The 16281-nt window shown below is 41.2% G+C and overlaps 1 protein-coding gene across 2 annotated transcripts in view; it reads left to right on the top strand.

Moving 5' to 3' along the window:
- nuak1b (NUAK family, SNF1-like kinase, 1b) overlaps nt 1-15508 on the top strand; it is a 29120-nt gene extending 13612 nt beyond the window's left edge. Inside the window, exons 2-7 of one of the 2 annotated variants that reach the window (XM_047346321.1) lie at nt 71-191; nt 5621-5772; nt 6884-6949; nt 7047-7166; nt 9439-9571; nt 11225-15508. In XM_047346321.1, the coding sequence (XP_047202277.1) occupies nt 71-191; nt 5621-5772; nt 6884-6949; nt 7047-7166; nt 9439-9571; nt 11225-12318 (1686 nt within the window). In that variant the 3' untranslated portion in view covers nt 12319-15508. The remainder of the gene's footprint in view (nt 1-70; nt 192-5620; nt 5773-6883; nt 6950-7046; nt 7167-9438; nt 9572-11224) is intronic. The other variant, XM_047346328.1, reaches the window with a different exon arrangement.
- Nucleotides 15509-16281: the final 773 nt, after the last annotated feature.

The following is a 16281-nucleotide window of genomic DNA, read 5'->3' as shown; positions in this document are numbered from 1 at the left end:
ATATGTCAATTTGAAGCTGCTTTAAGTTGTCTGATGAAAACGTTTTATTTATTTTTTTGTCTCTGTCCAGGTAGCGATCAAATCGATTCGAAAGGACAAGATCAAGGATGAGCAGGATATGGTGCACATCCGCAGAGAAATCGAAATCATGTCATCCCTTCGCCACCCACACATCATCTCCATATATGAAGGTGAGCGTCTGGAGCATGTCTGGAAAATATAAATGCTCTGTGAAAAAAAAAATAAATCATGTCCTGAACGCACACGGGAAAAGACGCACAAATCCAGCATTCATCCTTCCTCCAACATATGTAGCACTTGTGGCCAAGCTGCAGGACTGTCATTATTTTGACATGTATATGTCATAATAAGTCCCAGGTTACAGATCTGGGATGTTATTCATCTCCTCTGTCTGGCTGCGTGGACCAGTAAAAGTCAGGAAGGTTTTTGGTGGTGTGTGTCTGGATTTCTCGTAGCGTGCGTGTGAGTGTGTCGTGGGATGGGGGTGGGGATGGATTGCTGATATTCTAAGGGATCTCCTTTCCCACATCCAAGCGGTCTCATCCCTTGTCTTCTGTGGTCTTGATCTCAGAGCCAGACATCTGCTGATACTTAGAGACAACTGCAGCTGGTAGCCAGACTGTACACGGGCACGTGTGTGTTTACACATATGTGTGTCCCGGTGTAATTGTGTCAATGTTAGAGGCTTTGTGATTTGTGCGTGCATGTGTCTATGACTTGGAAATCACTAGAGTGACCTCAGTGACTTAGGCCCGCTCCCAGTTTGATTCTGGTCCAGTGCTATGCAGTGGGAAGAAAATCCCTAAGTCTTCCCTGGAGCAACGGCAACCATAAGTCTACTTCAGGAAGCAACTCTGTAAATACCAAAGCTTTCACATCAGGCCCAGACAGCAAGACTATTTATTTTTTGGGACTTCCGTTTTTCAAATGAGCCCTTTTGAATGACCTTAACCTCAAATTCTTTGAGGTCGCACTGAATTTTTGAGGTACTGTATTTTTTTAATTTTCATGAAGTCTGGGCCACGTGTTGGTATTAAAGGTTACTAGAGGGCACAGTTTGAGTTACTTGTTCATGATTTGTGACTTTTTCTCTGCCCGCATCGACCCACTTTAGGACAGTAGCACCAGTGCCAAAAGAGAAGTTAGGTGTCATTGCCCTATCAAAATTACCCACTGCCCTTTGTTCAAGTACAAAGTCGCTGGATCATTATCACTAATGTGTGTGTAAACAAGCAGTTCGCCATGGGAACTTGCCAGTAATCAGCTAATGGCAGCAGAGTTTTATGTTTCTTGTGAGGGAATGATTTAAAGAAGATGCTGCTTTGTAGACTCTGAGGAGCCCTTATAGAACTTTTTGTTAGTGTCATCCTCATTTATAAGCAACCAGCAACACTAGCAGTCTTGACCAGACATTGTTTTCACTCTTTGGTGTTTCTCCTCAAAGCCAGGGTTTACTGATGTGGCCTGGCCTCAACCCAGGGTTCGCTCACTTGCTGCAGATATATAGGAGGCCCAGAGATTTGTGTACCCGGCAACACCCTCTTACAACAGCCCCTGCTAACTGCCTTGTGTGAAGCCAAGCTGAACCAGATGTGTGTGTGAAGATGGATTTTTACCACTCCCTTAGATTTTGCATTTGTCAGCATGCTGAGTGGGGTATTTAGAAGCAAACGTTACTTCTTTACATGTGCCCTCCTTTTTAAACAGTCAGCAATAGACATGGGTGTAACTGAACAGTCTAAAACTAAGTAAAATTATTGTTTTAAAAACATTTGCTTACATAGAGATTGACATCTTCCTAGCTGTACAAAATATACGTTTTTAATGTGTTATTTTTACACTAAATATGAATAAGAGTTAGTTTTAGCGCTCTTTCCAAGGCTTACTACTACAACTACTACTACTAATAAAAATAAAATACTTTATTAATCCCCAAATGGGAAATTTGTGTGTCCGGCAGCATATAGAAATCACAAAACAATACACACAAATACACAAAAAATCACAATACCACAGTATTAGTCATCCTAATTATATGTATAAAGTGCACATGGTCAACATGAAGTGCTGCACAGTCTTATTGCAGCAGGAATGAAGGATCTCCTGAATGTCTCTGTTCTACAGGGCAAAGAGTTGAGGCTGTTACTGCAGCTGCTTCTCTGAGCTGCCAGAGTCTCATGCAGAGGGTGTCTGCTGTTGTTGAAGATGGCCTACATCACACTCCTCATCCTCTTTTTTTCACCAACTCCCCATCAGAGTCCACTATCCCACCCATTGCAGACACACATTTTCTGATCAGCTTATAAAGCCTGTTATGATCCTGCACAGCGATACTGTTCGCCTTACAAACAACGCCAAAGCATACAACATTGGCCACAACAGTTTGATAGAGAATGTACAGGAACTGACTTCATACATTAAAAGATCTTAGTGTTGTAAGAAAGAAAACTCTGCTCAGTCCTTTTTATATGCCAGATTTGGGTGTAAAGCCCAGTCCACTTGGTTGTTGAGGTGGACTCCCAGATATTTATAGGACTTAACCACCTCAATGTTCCCTCCATCAACTGTAACAGGCTGATGTTGAGGTTTCTTCCCACCAAAGTCCACAATCATCTCCTTGGTCTTCGAGGTGTTCAAATTGAGACCATTGCTTCTACTCCAAACTGTAAAAGCGTTGATTAGATTCCTGTACTCCATATCATCTGCCGGTTTTATGACTATGGAATTATGTAATAAACAAAAAGTGTGAAATAGCTGTAAACAATTTATATTTTAGTTTCTTCAAATAGTCACATTTTGCTTTAATTGCTGATTTGCTCTCTCAGCATTCTCACCATGAGCTTCATGAGGCGGTCATCTGAAATGGTTTTCCAAAGAGTCTTTAAAGAACTTCCTAGAGCTTCATTGAGAGACGGGCAAAGCTCAATGTTTCAGTCATCCCTGCTAAGGGTGGCTACTTTAAAGAAACTTTAGCTAAAATATAAAACATATTTAAAGTTCTTATATAATTTTACATTTTTTTATGTACAAAGTAAATAGTCAGAAACATAAAGAAAACCATTAAATGGGATGTGTCCAAAACTTTTGACAAGTTGTGTGCATGTGTATGTGTGTGTATGTAGAGACATTACCCCTTTACATACTGCAATCGCTCTGTTAGGTAGTCATGTATACAAACAAAGGATCAACCCCCATCCTCTCTATTTTGCCTCTTGGGATCAAAGGCTGGATTGTATTAAAAGTACTGGTGAAGTCATAGAACATCAGCTTTACATACCCCCCTGTATCATCTAAAAATGAGAGGGTTTTGTGTAGCATGTATAGGACTGGATCATTAACCCAAATGTAACTCCGACTGTAATGGGTCCATAGCCTGCTGTACTTGTGGTTTAAGCACCCGGAGTAAAAGCCTCTCAAAGGTCTTCATGTCAGGGTTACTAGTGTGTGGTATCAAATATCTTTATCTTATGTATAGGCCTTTATTTTTCATTTTTTGGCAGTAGTTAGACAGGAAAGAGGGCAAAGAGAGGTGGAGACATTTGGCAAAGGTCCCCATGCCCAGGACTCGAACCCGGGACAGTCCCATTGAGGACAATAGTCTCTGCACATGGTCGCGCGCTTATTACAAGGGATATTGGCAGCGTTGACATTTTGATGTTCTGTGTTGTGGAAGCTGGGTAAGATGCTTATGCATGGTGGCATTGGTCAGTCATGGTTGAATAATATCCAGAGTATGAACTGTACAATTTATGCTAATACCTTTTTATCTCTTTGAAATAAGCCTTTTATCAACAAAGTCATATGCACAACAGGTCCAAATTAGTTAGATGTGAGGGTCTGACATAAAAGCAAAGTTCAGTAGGTGACCAAGAAACTGTAATGTTGGCTGGCATTCCCAGCGAACCATAACAACCATACTTATGTAAGCCAGGTAATTACTTCACCACTAGGGGTTAAAGGTAAATGGGAGTGCAAGATGAGAATTGGCTCAACCAAGTACAAGCTCATCAAGGGTCAGTGCAAATGTCACCCCAGCTCCCCACTCTGTCCACCAATCAGACAGCTAGGTTGTCTGTGCCCTGCGGAATGCCATGGTTTAAAAGCGTCTGCTATTTCCCAAGCAGCCAGACATTCACAATCAGAGAACATTAACATCACTCAGCAACTGTGTGTTTTTGTAGAGGATTATATCTTTAAAAGGACCCTGGGAGGGGAATAAAGAGGGGGACATACTATGAAGGTGCTCACTCAAGGGTGTAGAAAGTAGAGGCCTTCATCCTCAGTGACCCTGCTGTGTGGGAAAATCAACATGCACAATACGCAGCAACATGACTGACTTTGCTGCTGTCACGTCCTCATTTTTTTCTTTCCCTACTTACCTAACCACTGTCATTCCTCTTTGACAAGTTATGTTTCCAAGCTGGAATCTTACACTGATAAGCCAAAAATATGACAGAGAATTATGTGGTTAATGATTTGCAGCTGGGTAACATGCTGTGCTGTCACAATTTTACGTTCATAAAATCTCAACTTAAGCTCCATTGATCCTCTTTTTTTAATTACTTTGATCATATGTACTCAGAAAGTCAGTAAAATAGCTAGGCTAGCTTTAGGGAACAGTACCCATACTGATATTAAGAGTGTAATATTTTCTGCAATTACCATGTGAATTTGTCTGTTAGGTTTGAGACTCTTATTAGGAATTGCAAAGGAAGTAGTTCTTGAATTGTGTTTACTGAGTTGACTAATACTTCTAACAGCTCGATTACATAAGCATTAACAAAGCCTACTCCAATTTTATATAGTTTTACCTGGCAGCAATTTAGGCACTTGGTAGAAAAAGGGAAATGATTTGTAAGCACTGCCAGAATACTGCCATTGGCTAACCATTAGCCGCTAACAGTGCTAACAATTGGTTCTAGCTTCCTACCTATGTTAAATAGAGGTAGTTCACAGTTTTCAAGTCTGGACTATATTTAATCATCTTTTGTACAAAACCTAAACTACTAAAGGAAAGTCTGTTGTGCAAAGTTCGTGAGTTGCCCTGGCATGTTAACAGAATTGACTAAATAAAACTACTCGTGAGGCTAGCTGAAGGCAAAGTGTCACATAAGAACTAAAGAAACCTTCGCCATTTTGGGATATTTTTGTGTATCTGCATTTGAGACACTCAGTAGAAAAACAAACTAAAACAAAGGGACACATAAAATCCATTTGACAGCACTGTGAGAGTCCAGATTCTAGCTAAGGGTTAGTTAGTCCAAAACATGGGCGTTCTTTGTTTTCCCAAAAATATGATTTCAATTTATAAAGAGGAAAGGAAAAGAAGAAAGAAAGATTTAGATAACATCATGGTTAAATCTTTCAAATACAAATGAAGTTGCTGATTTAATGTTAATATAGAAGATCTTATGTGTCATGTGCTAATTAGTGTTTGGAGCAGGAAACTATAAGGCTTTGTTTCAGTTTGGCTCATTATGACAGTTAGGAATATTAGACCTGATTGTAAAAAGTGGCGACATGATGTAAAGTTAGTGTCTTCAATCTATTATTTAAATAATAATATAAAAGTTCGCCCCTGCTTGATTTATTTTTGCAGTGTTTGAGAACAAGGACAAGATTGTGATTGTCATGGAGTATGCCAGTAAGGGAGAGCTGTACGACTACATCAGCGAGCGTCGCCGCCTGAGTGAGCGGGAGACACGACACTTCTTCAGACAAATAGTCTCCGCTGTGCACCACTGCCATAAGGTGAAAAAAGCACATTAACCAGCTTTTCATAGAGATAAATGCATACTTTTAGATCAAACTGCATGTGTCTTTACCTCTCAGATACCATACAGGCTTTGGTTTTCAGGTTTATTCTAACAGGAAGCATGCTGCACAAAGTCAGCCATTTAGTCAGACAATCTGCAGGCGCTGCACTGCATGCTTTTCTTGGCGCAAAGGTGTTAAATAGTCATCTGTTTTACTTAAGTGAAGAAAAAACATGGGCCATCTTAATTCAGGCTTATACTCCTTTTATAGGCCACACATTCGTTCTGTGCTCACACTGATAAGATGTCCCAGGACATCCTCTGAGCTTTTCCCCTGGAGATTTAGCACCAGCCACACCCATTTCAGACTGTGCTCCACACCTCACCAACTCCAGTAAAAAAAAACAAAAAACATAGGTCACAGGGCTTGTTTGGATGCCCCCAACGCTTGTCATGTTCGTCCCAGCTGGAGATGGGGGCTGACGTCATTGTCCTCAGATAGGAGAGTCCCAGACAGCCATAAATGATAAATCATCACCAGCGAGTGCAGCCTCCTGCTGGGTGGGATGGTGTGAGTCACCAACATGACAAGCAATCATTTCTCCCTCATATCCACCAATCAGAGTCATGTGAACATGAGCAGCATGCCCGACAACAACCAATGCTCAATGCCTCGCAGATCAGCGTGAGCTGGTGGGGGGTTGACGAATGAAGTCATTCCTCCACATCTGAGCTTGGCTCTGCGTACCACATGTTAATTCCTAGATGTTTCCTTAAACCCAGCCATTATCAGGGTTGTTATTTTAATACCAGGTTCTCTGAGTGCTGTGAGAACATCATTTGCACATGGCCCACAATTACAGGCTTATGTTTATGTGACACATGTGAGTTAATTTAAAGTGGAAATCACAGCAGATGTCAACAGAAGGACCCCAGAAGGCACAGTAGCAATTAAAATCAAACTAGACCAACCAGCTGCCTTGATTTCCCCAGAGAGTCACAAGCTATGTTAGTAAGAGTAAATCATTATGCAACACAATGGGCTGATTATGAATAATGAATATGTTGATGCATCACTCAGTTTGATTCCGCTCTTTGAATTTCAGAATGGGGTGGTGCACAGGGATCTGAAACTGGAAAATGTGCTACTGGATGAAAACTGTAATATTAAGGTGAGTTGGTCCCTTGTACACGCATCAAAGGTTCTTTAAAGGTTAATCCCTCACACAAGAATCATGCAAATCCTAACACGCTGCCATGTGTTCACAGATTGCTGATTTTGGGTTGTCCAACCTCTACCACAAGGACAAGCTGCTGCAAACCTTCTGTGGAAGCCCCCTTTATGCTTCACCAGAGATTGTCAATGGAAGACCATACCGTGGCCCAGAGGTGAGGCTAGCAATGATTCAGACAGTTATGATTTATGCTCAGTCATATAGTCACACACCTAAATATAGATTTTGGTTTGAAGTTTTCACACTGTCTCTCGCAGACGTTTCCATTCTCTCTAAACATTTAGCCATTTTGTCATGTTACACCCACAGTGTGGAATATATTTTAATAAGATTTTATGTAACGCAAAGTAGTGCATAATTAAAGTAATATGTAGTTTTAAAATTTTGTGTCCATTTTATACATTTGTAGTCAGCTGCTCTGAGTCAATACTTTGTAGAACAAGCTTTCAACTTTATGAATTACTGCTGCAAGTTTGTATTGGGTACGTCTATACCAGCTTTGAACATTTCCAAATAGAAATATTTATCTGTTTGCAAAGTATTGCAAAGTACCTGAGAAAGATTGGATAAGGAGTGTCCTTAGACTTTAATTCTCAAGCATAGAACCAGCTTCTCAATTAAATTTAGCTCTGGGCTTTGACTGGGTCATTCTGCGGGGTCCCCACATAGTCTGGAAAATTCTAGATGAAGTATGAATTTTGTTTTTAGAGTTTTCCAGGTCTTTATTGGTAAGGAAAAAAAAAATAACACTATGAAAAAAGAAATTGTATTTCCACACTTTATTCCCCATCCCATTGTCTTTATAAGGTTTGTATATTATATTCTTTAAATTAATATAAAGGACCAAGAACTCTGCAATTTTTACATGAAAGACTGGATCCCTGATTTTAACACATACAATGTGTTAAAACCATAACTCGTACAGGGACATTTCTTACTGTGATGTGATAAGATGTGAAAACGTTCTATGTTAATGAAAACACTGTATATGCAGTGTAGATTTTGGTTTGAAGCTCATATTCTGGATCTCTCTTATATCTTGTTACTGTTATTCCTGAACTCATTGTATCATGTTGTAGTCTATTCACAAAAGTGTGGGTAGGCTTCATTGTTAGCTTCTTTAATGAGATTAGTCCACAGCCAAAGGGAGGTCTCTCTTGAAACTATACAGTGAGTCTGTTTCCCTCCTCTGGACTCCCTCACTCCACCACTGAGGTCCTTTTGAAGTGAGGAGTTGGAGGGTGCTGTCAGCTTACATTACCTTAAGATAAATATGACTGGAATCAACAACAAAGCCTTATAGAGTCTTCAATTTGGAGTAAAATCTTTTGTAAAAAGATTTTAAAAAGCCTCACAATAGCACTAAAAACTATAACACTACTTATGTCTCAGTTGCGAGATCTATTCAAATCCAACTATCCAGATTAGTGTGAGTCATTATAATTTACTCAGGGTTGCGAAAGTCCATTTGTAGTCGAAATTACAGAACCACTGTTGGGGCAAGACCGCAAATTGCAGAAAACACAGGCATCAAAAATAGAACACAACAAAAGTATGCACCCGGTCTCGCCCTCCATAGTTGACCAATGGCAACCGAAGAGTGAAGCATTCTTGATGCAGGTCCAGAGCCTAACAGGAAGTACACCAGCTCTTTTACTGGTCTTATCTGATTTCCTCTTCCTCATCTATGTCTCAGAGGTTTAGTTACTGCCGGTGGAAGGCACACAAATGTGTGAGTGTTCGTTGCAATCTAAAGTCAAAGCACAGAATCTGTCAAATCCTGCCATATACACAGACGTCTAGAAACAGGTCATGAGCTTTTATCCAGTAAACCGTCAAGAATTCAAGATATCAGAGCACAGCTATCTCCTTGGTCTTATTATTTTTTAGCCCCCACCACTTTGCTGTGTGGCCCTGCACCTCTTAACGCCACAAAACATGAACTCTTATATAATGTCTTAGAATGTCACATTGCGTTAAGTTGGCGCTTCGAATGTTTTTGGTACTGCCTGACAGAGCAGGCGAGAGAGGGGGCGACTAATCTGTGAGGAAACAATTTTCCCACCGTATTACCTTTATTTGCCATCATTTCATCTGACAAATGTGTCAAAAGCTTTTAAGCAGTGATGTTGTTGTAGATTAATGTAAAAATAAAAGTGAATGGAGTGTTAAGTGTATTAAGCTCACTATAAATATCTAGACCATTACTCTGAGCCTTAATCAGATGTTGAGCAGACCTGAGCTCATTTCACGTTTTTATGCCATGAATCATTAAACAAAACACAGTTTGGAAGACTGCTCTTTGCTTGCATAACACATCTCAACTTCTTTGTGTATTTTTGGCCACATCCAACATACATACAGCACATGCTGAATTGCTTCTGACTAGCTGGACAGGTTTGTGACCAGGATTGTGTCCTCACCAGGTGGACAGCTGGGCTCTCGGAGTGCTGCTGTATACCCTGGTGTATGGAACCATGCCTTTTGATGGGGGAGACCACAAGAAGCTCATTCGCCAGATTAGCAATGGTGAATACAAAGAGCCCTCTCAGTCTTCAGGTAGTGTACAAACCACCTCAGATTTTATTGCACCAGTACCCAATTTTGTCGTTAATATTGAGAAAAATGTCCATCTAGTAATGTAAGTAATGTAAAATATTAACTTATTGATCTACAGTAGTTTTAAAAGTGCACAGACTTGTGGCTGATTTCCATTCTTCTGTGTTTTGTAAATGTTCTTGACAAGCTGACTCTGGCAGAATTATGAATATTTCTCTACAGCCTTCCCGCCTTGAGTCGTCATTACATATTTAAAAACAGGGTTTTACTAGAGAGAGAAAAATGATATGAAGATCACATTTTAAGATTTCTTTAGCAACTTATATTAGCAATTAGGACAATTAGCATGGCTAGTGTAACTAAAACTGCAGTCTCTGCATATATTCTAGACACTGTAAATCCTTACCTTAACCCTGTCATTTCCAAAAAGCTGGCAACATTTCCAAATACATGTTCCATGGCAGGTAGATTGAGATCTTAAAGGCATAGAACAGAGCAAATTTGCTGTGAAAAATTTAGACTTCCTGACATCTGCTCTGCTCTGTCCTGCTCTGTTTTGCTTTCTCGCAGCCTAAATGACATGTCTGGACACGCCAGAACTTTTGTTTCCTTTTAAAGTAGCTTCTCACATATCTGTTGCTTCCTCTGACTGCATAAACATTTCACTGATACTGAAAATAGCTAACTTTGAGTCTTTTTCCTACCGTAACTGTGCCCACAATGAAATGTGTTATTGTTACTGTGACTTGGTTACACATTCTCTAATTGGAAAAATATTGGATTTTTCAGTTTTAAAGGGGGTATATCATGCTTTTAAATTATTCCTTTTCCTATTTAAATCATTCAGATGTGGTGTATATAAAGTAGAACTGCAGTGCTTTGGTTTGAATTTGTTGTTATTTTAGCTCCTTAGGCATTCATTTTACAAATTTTTTAAGCTTCCTTTGTGACCCTCTCATTTTGCTGCGGTCTCTTTAAATGCAAATGAGGCACTTCAGATCCAGTACACACCCATCACTGTAGTAACAAAAGCTGTAATTCCATTACTAATGTTATTGATAAAAATTTTACACAAACTACATGTCAGATACCTTAAAATGTTAATGCTACCACAAATTGAATGAACACAACTTTTAAATAAGACCCCCACATAGTTAACAAGTTAGCTAACGCTAGCATAAAGAACATCAGTGAATGCATTTGGATGATGTGTTTCCAAAGTCCACTGCCAAGTCCACAGAAGTCCATTACCATCTTTAGAAGTTCCACAGAAAATATTGTGACATAATAGAGAACAAAACATAGCAGAAAATGGAAAAATCTGAACAGACTGACCAAATATAATGCAAAAAGCATCTAAATAGATCATCGCAAGATCTGGAGTGACTAAATTCAAATTTTTTAGACTTTCAGAGACTCCCAATACACAAAAAATATGTTTAAGAGCTAAAAAAGTGGATTTTGCATGATATGTCTCCTTTTCAAATTCAGTCAATGTTCAGCGCTGGTGAAAGTGAAAATCGGCTGTTTCGGTTACCAGCCAAAATCTCGATGGATCTCTAATTGAAATGCCTCCAGTATCACCTGAGGTCTTACATTTGTCTGTAATCTCAATGTTTTATACAATCTGATAAAATATTTTGTTGCTCATAGATGCCCGTGGACTGATCCGGTGGATGTTGATGGTGAACCCCGAGCGGCGAGCCACAGTTGAAGACATAGCCAATCACTGGTGGGTAAACTGGGGCTGGAAGAACAGCGTCTGTGACTGCGAGGCCCAGCACGACCACGGAGGCTCCCCCATGCTGGCCCGCTTCATCGACTGGCAGAATCGCACTGAGCCACGTAGTACTGGAGCCAAAGCTGCAGCTGTGCCCCAGGTCCTGCGCCAGAGGCCCAAGAAATCAAAGAAGGAAAACATTGAGGCTGGCCAGTCCCAGGAGGGAGCAGAGGACAAGCCAGGTTTGAAAAGACCCAAGGGCATTTTGAAGACCAGGGTTACCGAGGAACAAAGGTCGACTGGTCCTGAAGAAGTACATCTGAGTCAAGCGGTGCTGTCTCAACAAGTGGATGGTAGACAGGAGACTTCGAGCCCTGACAGAGCGGAAGAGGAACCAGTTTTGGGAGGTGGCTCGCCAGCTAAGATAGTACCATCTCTACCAAAGAAAGGCATCTTGAAAAACAACCAACAGCGGGAATCAGGGTACTACTCTTCCCCAGAGCGCAGTGAATCCTCTGAGCTTTTAGAAGGTGCCAGCATGTCTCTGTTAGCCACTTCCCCCCCTAAGCGGATGATGGGAAGAAAGGGCATTCTTAAGCGAAACGGCAAGTACTCTACCTACAGCGGACCGCCTTCATCCGCAGCAGTGGCTGGAGTCCTAGGTGAGCATCCTCCAACGACCGACTCCGGTCTGTCCCGCAGTCAGAGTCGGCCCTCCAGCATCGTGGGGGAGGACAGCTCTGTCCTGTCGCTGTCACCGAGTTCCCTTAGTGGAGCCGAATGGCATCCCTCCACATCACACCTCCGCCCCAATATCAGGGCTTGCGTCTCAGCAGAAAACCTGCTGCAGCTTGCCAGCTTCAAAGGTCTGCAGACCACGCCACCCATTCAGGGGTCCAAGTTTAGCCGTGGCTCCAAAATGAAAGGCTCCCCAGGGGACAATGGCAGCTTCTCCCTGCTGGGGGATTTGGAGGACATGACTCAGGTGTACCAGCAAGCCCTGGACATCAGCAACAATCTCACCTAATGAGCGGGTAGCAGAGTGAGATGAAGCAAAGGGATTTGATTGGGAGTCTGTGTGTGCATTAAAGAGTGTGTGCAGCATTAACGACCAGTGTGTTACTGGGATACCCCTTCAGGAGACTGGAGCTGAAATCTTGTTGCAAATGATATCCCTGTGCCTACACACTTGCACAGACAGATGCACACATTTAGGTGTACTTCTCCGGAAATTAAACCTTTAGGCTTCGTAAACAGGAGAGAGACTCCGAGCTGGCACTGGAGAGAGAGAGAATGCCACCCAATATGCTGTCCACGCTCGCCGTACACTCGGCTGTGTTCAAAATGTTTACATATTTAGAAAGAAGGCAAGTTAAAATCACAAACGCAGCAACCAGAAACTGGTTGGCTATCCTTTCTATACACCACCCATGTCTGAGTCTGAGTAAACAAAAGCACCTTAAAACTCACACAGAGCACATGCTTTTGTGATCTTTACTTCGTTTAAAAGAAGAAACAAACCAGGGTCTTGTTCTGAATTTTTTTAAAAAAGTCAGTGGTTATTTATTATTAATATTTTTAAGCTTTAGTTGTAGGTGCCAAACTGGTGGGTGGCTGGTTGATACAGGAATCTCCTTGTCTCCAACTCTTTGGGTGAAACTGACATATATAATTATGTTTGTCAGTAATAAACATATTTTTACTCAACATATATAACCATGCTTGTGTCTGTAACACACAGGCAAGTATACCTTCTTAAAAGTGTATATCCTATATATGCATATGATATGAGGAATATGTAGGAAGTGCCTTTTTTGATTAATAATAAGAAATATGTATGTTGTTTCCTTAAAGCAGAAGGAAAAGCCAGGCCACCCTGAAGCCAGTTTTATTTTTTTATGTTGGTGAATGTGGAGAAACCCATGGCCTTCAGAGCACACCTGTCTGACTTTCTTTAATGTGTGGTTTAAAGATTGATCTTAGGTAGTAGAGATCAAACAGTCTGGTTTTCTCCTTTTATTTCCTCCCACATATATCACACAGTTTAAATCCAAAAAGACAAAAGCTGCCTCCTTGTTCCTTTTCAGCGTTTAAGTTCATTGCTTGTTTCAGACAGCAGTCTAGACTCTACTGGACACACTTTTGCTAGAAGCACAAGGAATCTAGCGGTGCTTCTGTAGTCATTGATAGATATGCACCACTCGGAATTCTGGGGCCGCTGTCCGATACTAACGATAGCTAACATTGTCTACTTACCTTGGTAACATCATCCAAACCGAAGAGTGTTAAGGTTAGTGGAATCTTTGATATGGTGTGTTCACTAATAGGAAAAAGATCTGATTTCTGACATTCCGACCGGTCGGTCACTGGTCAGGGCTGATCCACCTAAAATTCTCAGATTCTGGTCTCGGTTCATCTTTAGGCCCTGTATCTCTTTGGATTGCTGTCAGATCGATGTGGTTTCAATTTAATTCATGTTTTACCAAAGATGTTTCAAGTGTTTTCCATTGTGGGACTGGTTAATATTTTACCCGCAGCTTTTAGAAAGAGCTAAGTCAAGCATTTTTTGTTTTTGCTTGTCGATGACACAGCAAATTCCTCAGACAAAATGCTGGAGACGTGTTTGTTCTAGAGATCTCTTATCACCCCACCCCCAACCTAACTCAGCACAGGTGGAATCTGCGGTCTGTTTCAGCCTCCCAGCTGTGTATGCTTGTTCATTGTGTCCACTGAGCACAATTAGCCCAACATTGTTTTTATTTGAGCGTGAGAGGGAGGCAGTGCATGGAGAATTATAGCTGCAGGCAGAAGAAAAGTGTGTGAAAGCGAGAGATGTGATGCAGAAGATAAGAGGGCTAAGAAGTCATTTTTGACGGACTTGCAACGTAGAATAGCAGGACAAAAGAAAGTGAGTAGAAAGAGTAGGTGGAAAGTTTTTGTTTTGTACCAAAGATCTGATGAGGCTTTGACAGGATTGGATGGGCTAAAATGAGTCCCTTTGGCTTGGGATTTCCCCTTTGGTGAATAAATCCATCCCCACCATGGCTGTACCTCATGTATGTTTTATTTGTGTTCATTTTTTATTGTTTGAGATGCTGGAGCCTGTTGATACTGCTTGTCTCAGAGGTTCATGGCATGACACGTTTCTTCTGTGTAACCGTAGAAAATATTTTACTCTTTTAACAGCAGCACAAATACTGGAGATTTCAGAGTATCAAATGATGTAGATGGAAAAAACATGCAGTCGGTGACCCCAAATAAAAGAACACATGTTGAATGTTTTCAGTGGTCAGCTCGCGTGAAGGAAAGATCCTGGGGTGCTGAGTTTAATGAAAGACCCACTGCTTATTATATTGTATTTTATTGCTTTTTTGTATTGCATTTTAATGTCAACTGGATTTACAGTGAAAAACTTATACTATGTTAGTATTTTGGTTTACTACGCTTCTGTTTTTGATTTTCCAAAATGTAAGAAATGTTAATTGCTTTATGTATGGCAGAAGAATAAATACTTCCTTCCTTGAAGTATTAGAATTTCTCTGAAACAGACGTACTAATATGACGTGAAATTAGTGTTGTAATTTCATTTCCCGCTGTTTTGACACACTGAAATGTCAGAGCAGCATTAAAGAGTGTGAAGAAAATCAACCTTTTTGGAAAAGGTGGGAAAAAATATAATTTTTTGAACTAGCCAAAGCGTGGGAGGTCCAAAATACTGAAAGAAAAATAAATCAATGGAAATTATTTGATAATGAAAGTTTAACTGCCCAACTGGAAAAAACTGGTGCAAATTTGTTAGTTAGCAGAAAGTCTAATCATAGGAAAACTTGACTGTATTGTTATGACAATAATAATAAATTTAGTATTATTATGTTATTTAAGTGTTTTTGTTACTGCTCATTATTTTTTAATGTTTTATTAATTTTGTTTGTGGGTAATCCTGGACTGCCAAGGTTTATTAAGTTGTGTGCCTTTGGTATATTTCATGATTAGTTTTTTTTTTATAATAAAATGATTGTCTTTTTTGTACTTATATTTATTGATCAAGCCATTTTAGACAGTGTGTTGAGATTCAGGCTGCACTGTATTCAAAAAGCTTCTATGAGTGGTTTCATCTCAATTGGTAAAACGTCTGTAAAACGTCGGAATTAATTTTTCAGGTCAACACAATGCCCTTGTTGTACTGTATAAATCCAAATTAAAGGATCTCAAAACTTTCCGTGGTTTGGTTTGTGTTCTCTTTACATTCATTCAATGACACAGGCAGGCATGAGATACAAAGGGTACAATAAGATTGAGCAAAACTATCGCAACTTCAGAAGAGATGCATCAAAAAGAGATCTCCAATCTCTGATTTTATTGATAATTATGATTATGAGAATCCCTCATGACGACTACAGAATCGAGGCACGTGACGTCGCCCGTTACGGCGGAGCCGGGGTCCCACCCTGGAGCCAGGCCTGGGGTCGGGACTCGTCGGAGAGCGCCTGGTGGCCGGGTTGCTCCTCGTGGGACCCGGCCGGGCCAAACCCGAACGAGAGATGCGAGACCATCCCCCCGTGAAGGACCGGTGCAAAGAGGATTGGGCGGCAGACGAAGGTGGAGACCTCGGCGGCCCAATCCCCGGATGCTTAGGCTGGCTCTAGGGACGTGGAATGTCACCTCGCTGGGGGGGAAGGAGCCTGAGCTGGTGCGGGAGGTCGAGAGATATCGACTAGAAATAGTTCGCCTCCACGCACAGCGTGGGCTCTGGAACCCATCTCCTCGAGAGGGGCTGGACTCTCCTCTACTCTGGAGTGGCCCGCGGGGAGAAGCGGCGGGCTGGGGTGGGTTTGCTTGTTGTCCCCCAGCTTAGCCGTCTCATGTTGGGGTTTACCCCAGTGGATGAGAGGGTCGCATCCCTGCGCCTTCGGGTTGAGGAGAGGTCTCTGACTATCATTTCGGCCTACGGGCCGAGTGGTAGTGCGGAGTACCCGGCCTTCTTGGCGTC

Source organism: Girardinichthys multiradiatus, chromosome 2 (assembly GCF_021462225.1).
Source record: "Girardinichthys multiradiatus isolate DD_20200921_A chromosome 2, DD_fGirMul_XY1, whole genome shotgun sequence".
Classification (NCBI taxonomy): domain Eukaryota; kingdom Metazoa; phylum Chordata; class Actinopteri; order Cyprinodontiformes; family Goodeidae; genus Girardinichthys; species Girardinichthys multiradiatus.
The sequence above is the reverse complement of the archived record's forward strand: the minus strand, read 5'-3'. Positions and strand labels throughout refer to the sequence as shown.